General features: G+C 37.3%; 1 protein-coding gene across 1 annotated transcript; it reads right to left on the minus strand.

Annotated features, from left to right (window-relative positions):
* Positions 1-501: 501 nt before the first annotated feature.
* On the minus strand, positions 502-4,529 carry LOC132621736 (cation/calcium exchanger 4-like). Its single transcript, XM_060336110.1, has 2 exons — positions 1,901-4,529; positions 502-1,034 (listed from the first exon to the last, which is right to left on the minus strand). The coding sequence occupies exon 1, from the start codon at positions 4,012-4,014 to the stop codon at positions 2,074-2,076; it is 1,941 nt and encodes a 646-aa protein (XP_060192093.1). The 5' UTR covers positions 4,015-4,529; the 3' UTR covers positions 502-1,034; positions 1,901-2,073.
* Between the last annotated feature and the right edge of the window lie 2,499 nt (positions 4,530-7,028).

The raw sequence follows: 7,028 nt of genomic DNA on the forward strand, positions 1-7,028 counted from the left end.
CTTTTCTGTACACATGGAATGTAAACAATAGAATATCATTTACAGAAGTGAGAAGGATATAGGATGTATCCAAATGTGGGGAAAGGAATAGGAGATCATTTCATAGCAGAATGACATTGGACGTATAAAAATGTCCTTACTTCATATATCTTTTTGGTGTAATGAAGCATATTCGGGTGTGTTCAGGTGAGGGACGATTCGTACCTGACATTACCTATGTTGTGGGGTTAGTGAGCCTGTATATGCATGCTCCTTTTCAAGCACGCCTACATGGTAGTATACAGGATATTGAGATTTTTTTTAATTCTAACTTGGTGTGATATCAACAAAATAATCTTGATTTATCAAAAGAGAGACCAGCATAATTATGCCAAATTGCAATGGCTAGAACAGTTAGCAGAACAATTCTCTGATCAAGAAAGACAACTTCATCAATGAAATGAAAAAGAGAGACGAACACGAAGTTGCTGTCTACTGCAGTTTATTGTAACACTTAAGGAGGACACCTCAGGATAATCAATTAATAGCACGGAACAAAGACGTACTGCATGATACAAAATAGTATAACATTCTCTTTACTGTGACACTAGTTTTTCCTTTTTTTTTTTTTTTTTTTTTTTTTTTTGAGAAGGTAACAACTGTGACACTAGGTTATACTTTTTGTATAATCAGGAACAACTGACAAGGCTATACAGAGCATGAAACCACTGGAGAGCAGAGACAGCCATGAAATTCCTCAAGAAGCTACTAATGAGCACACATTGGAGCATGAAACCACTGGAGAGCAGAGACATATTGTACTTTGCAAGCAGCAATAGCACTAATGGGAAAACCAAAGAACTCAGAACCAAACTTTTCACTTCCCTAAACTAATACATCCTGCAGCCCCTCAGTGGACACCTCGTCTACAACATGTCAGCATGAGCCTGAAATAGAGCCATGCTCCCTTGATATGACGAGAATAAGAGGCCTCATACAGCAATAGGATGCCACTAACACATACCTACTCCACACTAGCTTCATTGCCTACACCACTGGTAACCAACATAAGTTTAGTTAAAAACCAAACCAATTTGGTTTCGTAAACAAAACATGTTTTACTAAAATCAAACTACACTTAAACCATGGTTATTTTGTAGTTCTGAAAAAGTGGATTCGCTCGAATCGGACAACGTGACAAAGTCACTATTTGCTTGGACTCAATTTCACTTTAGCCACCTTTTTTCTATATCTTCAACTGCATTTAGTTTTTCTATAAAACCCATTTCTTTAAAAATACATTTACCATTACCATCAAACAAAGATATTCAGTCAATGTAATCCACCACTCATATAAGAGGCTCGAAAATGTTTTTGAGTTTTAGTGATAGTGTTATTTTCCAATAAAAGAAATCAAACACCAATTCTCCCAAATGAAGATATTTAGTCAATGTAATCCATCACTCATATAAGAGGCTCGAAATGTTTTAGAGTTTTAATGATGGAATTATTTTCCAATAAAAGAAACCAAACACCAATTCTCCCAAAAGCAAACCCGAAGCTTATAAAACATTAAATCAAAACAGTCACATTTGTTTTCCAGAAAACAAAACCAGTACCAATTCTCCCAAAACAAAATCATTTTATAACCCACAGCACCATATGTCTCCACACGAAATGGTGATCAGATTGTTCATTAATACAACTTGTCTTGCCATCTTTTCAGAGAAACGGGTAACTCAGCATCTAGCTGCTCATTAACCGAGACAAATACCATCAACAAATTATTTTCAGATTTCATTGCACCGGGAGAAATTTTTTATTCCATCAACCAGAATTTTATTGCAGAAATTCAAACAGTATGGAGATTATGCAACACAGAAAGAAAACGGCTCAAGAAAAGAAGTCGCAGAGCACCTACTTTATGAGTATTTGTACAGAAGAATACATCATTGATGGGCATAACAAGCTCCTTATAATGGAACTTTGTCCCATGGTGAAGATACAAATGAAGCTCACTAGTCAAGCCAATTAAGACAATCTGGATCTCAGTGCCAGATGATTTCCATGCCAACCTTTTTGAACTAGCAATAACTAGTCACTAAGCCCAAACAATGAAAGAATTCCCATCGCACTGCTCAGCCTAACAGACAGAAACACCACATAGATGATGATAAGGCCTACACCAAGCATCTTGTTAGGGCGCATGTCATTCTTGGGAAGAACAAATAAGGCATATAGAAGACCAAACATGAGGAAACATATGGTGTAAAACAAACTTCTGTCCCGTGGAAGTATGAAAGAAGAAGGTTTCTCTGACCAGGCACCGAGGAATAATGAGATTCCTAACCCAATAAGTGTATTGAACATGGGACCCGCATAGCATCCAGATAAAGCAATCTGCACACCATCTCCACCATTCATCGCCAAAGCAACATTTGAGACCAGATCACCCATTGAATTCCCCCAAGCCAAAACAGTGAGCCCAAGAATCGAGGGATTAACCCCCAGTACCACACCTAATCCAACCAGCAGGGCCACCAATTCATTTGCAATCATATAAAACCAAACGATACTCATAATAAAACCCCCTAAAACCCATGGAAGAGAAAATCTCTGAGGTGGACGGTCACCTCTTGTATACTTGTATGCAAGAATACCCAATGTGCAACCAACAGAAATGGCAAGAACTATAGCAATTCTGCTGCCTAGGTAACCCACATCGTCTTGAGTATTCCATAAAGCTGCAAGAAGAACAGGAGCTAAAGCAGCACTGCCTACAGCATATGGTTTCGACCAAGTTTCCTCCTCGACTAAGGGAATTGTTAATCGTCTTGGCACAGTCAATGGCAACTCTAGAAGTGAACAGAGCTGAGAGCATGAAAATGACAGGCTCCTGTCTTCTACACCCTCGTCAATCCAACCCCACAAAGCCCTTTCCCCATCATGCCCCTTCATTGACTGATTAGAATATATTGCCACGTTGGATGCCCACATCCACTGAGGCAAGGAACCATGTGACTGTATGCTATTGTCTTCTGTCTCAACGTCAAGCAAAGAGCTATAAACAGAGTCATCCTCCTGAGTCCCTTCAGAAAACATACTTCCTCTTACAGGAAGCAAAGGGGTAACAACATCCAATCTCAATTTTCGCGCATGCTTCCTCAAAATCTCATTGGCAGCAACAACAAATGCATAAACAAAATAGATCAACACAAATGCAATAGTTGCTCCAACACTAACCTCACCAACAATCAAGATCAATAATAGCGCCATCAACGTCACAATGAAAAACGCAATATCCCTAATAAAGCATTTCCGGTCAACCTGAACATCCTGATCAGCTACACAAAGAGAAACAGCACCCACAACAATGCAAGTAACAAACACAGCCCCACCTAAAACACTGTTAAGCCCAACATCACCAGCACCACTTCCTACAAACGCAGCAATACTCGCAAACACATCCGGAGCACCATTACCAAGCGGGAGCAAAACAACTCCAGCAACAGTAGGAGATAGCTTCAACAAGCTAGCCAGTTTCTCCAATGACCCACAAAAGTAATCAGCTGCAGTATTCCCTAAAAGATAAAACAATGCAGCAAGCCAAACACCAAATACTACATACGCCCACGCGCTTCCATTACAACTACAATAATAAAACTTTAAGTAATCAAAGAACCCTCCAGACGAGCAATCCGGATTCGCTTTCAAGAAATCACAACTACTCTTAAACCCCACATGATCAACCAATCCTCCACATAACTGAGGCTGTTTTACCGCGAAATCATTAGCATCAGACCCGTTTACTTCTAACATACCTCGACGAAACACTCGTGTATGTGAAGAATAGCCATCAAAATTACTCCTTTTATGCCACTGACTAGAAACTAAAGATGACTTCCTTAAAATTGGATTGCCCAAAATGTCTTCACGGTTGTAAAACATGAACATTAGGACTAGGGCACATACAATATTGAACACCCCACGAAGTCGTGGACTTTTTCTAATGAAAAAACCATTAGATTTCTCCATTTGCCAACAAACATTCAAATTACCAAAGAACCATAATCCTCAGTTTTCAATTAAAATCTTCTCTAACTCAGCAAAAGCAACTAAAAGTCTTAGAATTGCGTATACAATAACAAAAACATCTCAAAAACAGATATGGGTACTTACCAGAAAAGGGTTCAAAGCTGCTTAAGGGGCAAAATGGAGAAAATTGAGGTTTGAGGGGTTAAAAGTGTTTGGAGACTGATTGTTTTGATGAATGTTTTTGATTCTTTCTGGGAAGCTTCCTGCAAAGGATCTCCTTACAATTCTTTTTGGAACGTAATGATTAATGGGTCCTGGTAAAGTGAGTCGTGCAATTTCAACATCTTTTTTTCTATTTTGGCATTTTTTTGGTTTAGAAACTACAATTTGTGTAGTTTGCTATTGGTTTTATTTTCTGGGCGAAATTTCAGTTTGTTTTGGGAACTATTCCTTTTATTTTTTATTTTTTCTCTCGGACCCGTTTTGACAACTTTGGAGAAATGTTTTTCGGAAATTGTACGAGAAAGAAAGAAAAAGAAAAGCAAACGTGTTAGAGCCTGTTTGGATAGGCTTATAAGCCTGAACATATGTCATTTTTTTGCGCCGATTGTCCTTATTTGGGGTTATCTTTAAATTTTGTCCCTCAAATTGCTAGTCTTTATGTTTTGTTCTTCGCTTAAAAAAATGATTAGAAATATTTTGAGATTCTGAGTTCGAATTCCCACTTAATAAAAAAAAATTACAAGGTCAGGCTTTGCAAAAAATTCTGTCTTATGCGGCATATTAAAAGTCTGCCCCATACGGTAGAACTTTTCCTCAAGGCATAGACTTTACCCTATAAGGCAGACTTTTAGTTATGCCTTATGGCAAAATCTACCGCATAAGACAGAACTTTTTGCAAAGCCTTATCTTGCAATTTTTTTTTATTTTTTTGATTTAAGCCGAGATTCGAACCTAAAACCTCGAGATATTTTGGGCGAAGAACAAAAATTAAAGACCAGCAATTTGAGGGGTAAAAACTAAAGACCACCCCCAACAAAGGGAAATCGTGCAAATTTTAGAAATTCTAATAGAAGTATCTGTTTTTTTCTCTGAAAATTGATCGGGTTTCTTGCGATTGTTGTAAAATAAAGACTATAAAGTAAATACACCAGAGACAAGTATATAGAGAAAGACTAAATGTGTATTCCTTTCTATGTCTTTTCAGTACAAACAAGCTCCTTCATATATATAAAAGGGAAAAGGCTTCTAGGACAAGCCATAGTTGAAAAAGGCTTCTAGGACAAACCATAAAAACTTAATGACCAAACTAACTTTGCGGCCAAGTAAAATGGACATACAATATAATATTTACAAAACTCCCCCTTGGATGTCCATTAATAAATGATATGCCTCATTAAAACCTTATTAGGAAAAACCCTGTGGGAAAAAGTCCTAATGAAGGAAAAAGAGTATTCATATCTAGTAATACGCTTTGAGAGTTGCCTCATTAAAAACCTTATCAAGAAAACCCAATGGAACAAAACTTGGTTAAGGAAAAAAGAGTACAACGCGTATTTCACTCCCCCTCACGAAGACCAAGATTCAGATGTCGGAGTCTTCGCATTCCAATCTTGAATATCATCTTCTCAAGAGTTGAAGTTGGCAAAGATTTGGTGAACAAATCTGCAGGATTGTCACTTGAACGGATTTGTTGCACATCAATATCACCATTCTTCTGGAGATCATGTGTGCAAAATAACTTTGGTGAAATGTGCTTCGTTCTATCTCCTTTTATGAAACCTCCTTTTAATTGAGCTATACATGCAGGATTATATTCATATAATACTGTGGGTATTTTGGTATCACACTTCAAGCCACATCTTTCTCTGATGAAATGTATCACTGATCTTAATCACACACATTCTCTACTTGCTTCATGAATAGCTCTTATCTCAGCATGATTCGAAGAAGTAGCAACAATGGACTGCTTTGTAGATCGCCATGATATAGCAGTACCTCCGCATGTAAACAAATAGCCTGTCTCAGATCGAGCTTTATGTAGATCAGATAAATAACCTGCATCTGCATGACCAACAAGATCTATGCTGCAATTGTTAGCATAAAACAGACCCATATCAATAGTACCCTTTAGATATCACAGTATATGCTTAATTCCGTTCCAATGTCTCCGTGTAGGAGAAGAGCTCTATCTTGCTAGCAAATTAACAAAGAATGTTATATCAGGTCTTGTAGCATTAGCAAGATACATAAGTGCACCAATGACACTAAGATATGGTACTTCAGGACCAAAAAGCTCTTCATTTTTTCTTCGTGAGGTCGGAACGGATCTTTACTCACTTCAAGTGAGTGAACAATCATTGGGGTACTTAAAAGATGCGTATTGTCCATGTAAAACCGTTTTAAAACTTTTTTGGTATAAATAGATTGATGGATAAAGAACTTGTTTGCTCAATGTTCAATATGCAGACCAAGACAAAGCTTAGTCTTTTCAAGATCTTCATTTAAAATTCTTTCTTTATATATTCGATTGCCTTTTGGAGCTCTTCTGGAGTTCCAATGAGATTTATGTCATCAGCATAAACAAAAAGTATAACAAACTGTGATTTTGTTTTCTTAATAAACACACATGGACAAATGGCATAATTTATATAACCTTCATTTACCAAGTACTCACTGAGGCGATTGTACCACATGTGCCCTGGTTGTTTTAGAGCATATAATGATCTTTGTATTCTGATTGAATACATTTTCCGAGACTTTGAAATAATTGCTTCAGGTATTTTAAGTTCTTCAGGAATTTTCATATAAATTTCATCAAGTAAACCACATAGGCTGTGACAGCATCCATCAGTATAAATAATGTGACATTTTCTGATGTTTGGACTGCTAGCCCAATAAACATTACGTTTACCAAGATGCATCATTTTACTTGGTAATTATTTCTACATCAACATGCTTTAAGAGACGTAGAAATCAAATCCTCACAACCATATACAATATTGCGCGCTATA

The sequence above is a fragment of the Lycium barbarum genome, chromosome 12 (genome assembly GCF_019175385.1).
Source record: "Lycium barbarum isolate Lr01 chromosome 12, ASM1917538v2, whole genome shotgun sequence".
Lineage (NCBI taxonomy): Eukaryota > Viridiplantae > Streptophyta > Magnoliopsida > Solanales > Solanaceae > Lycium > Lycium barbarum.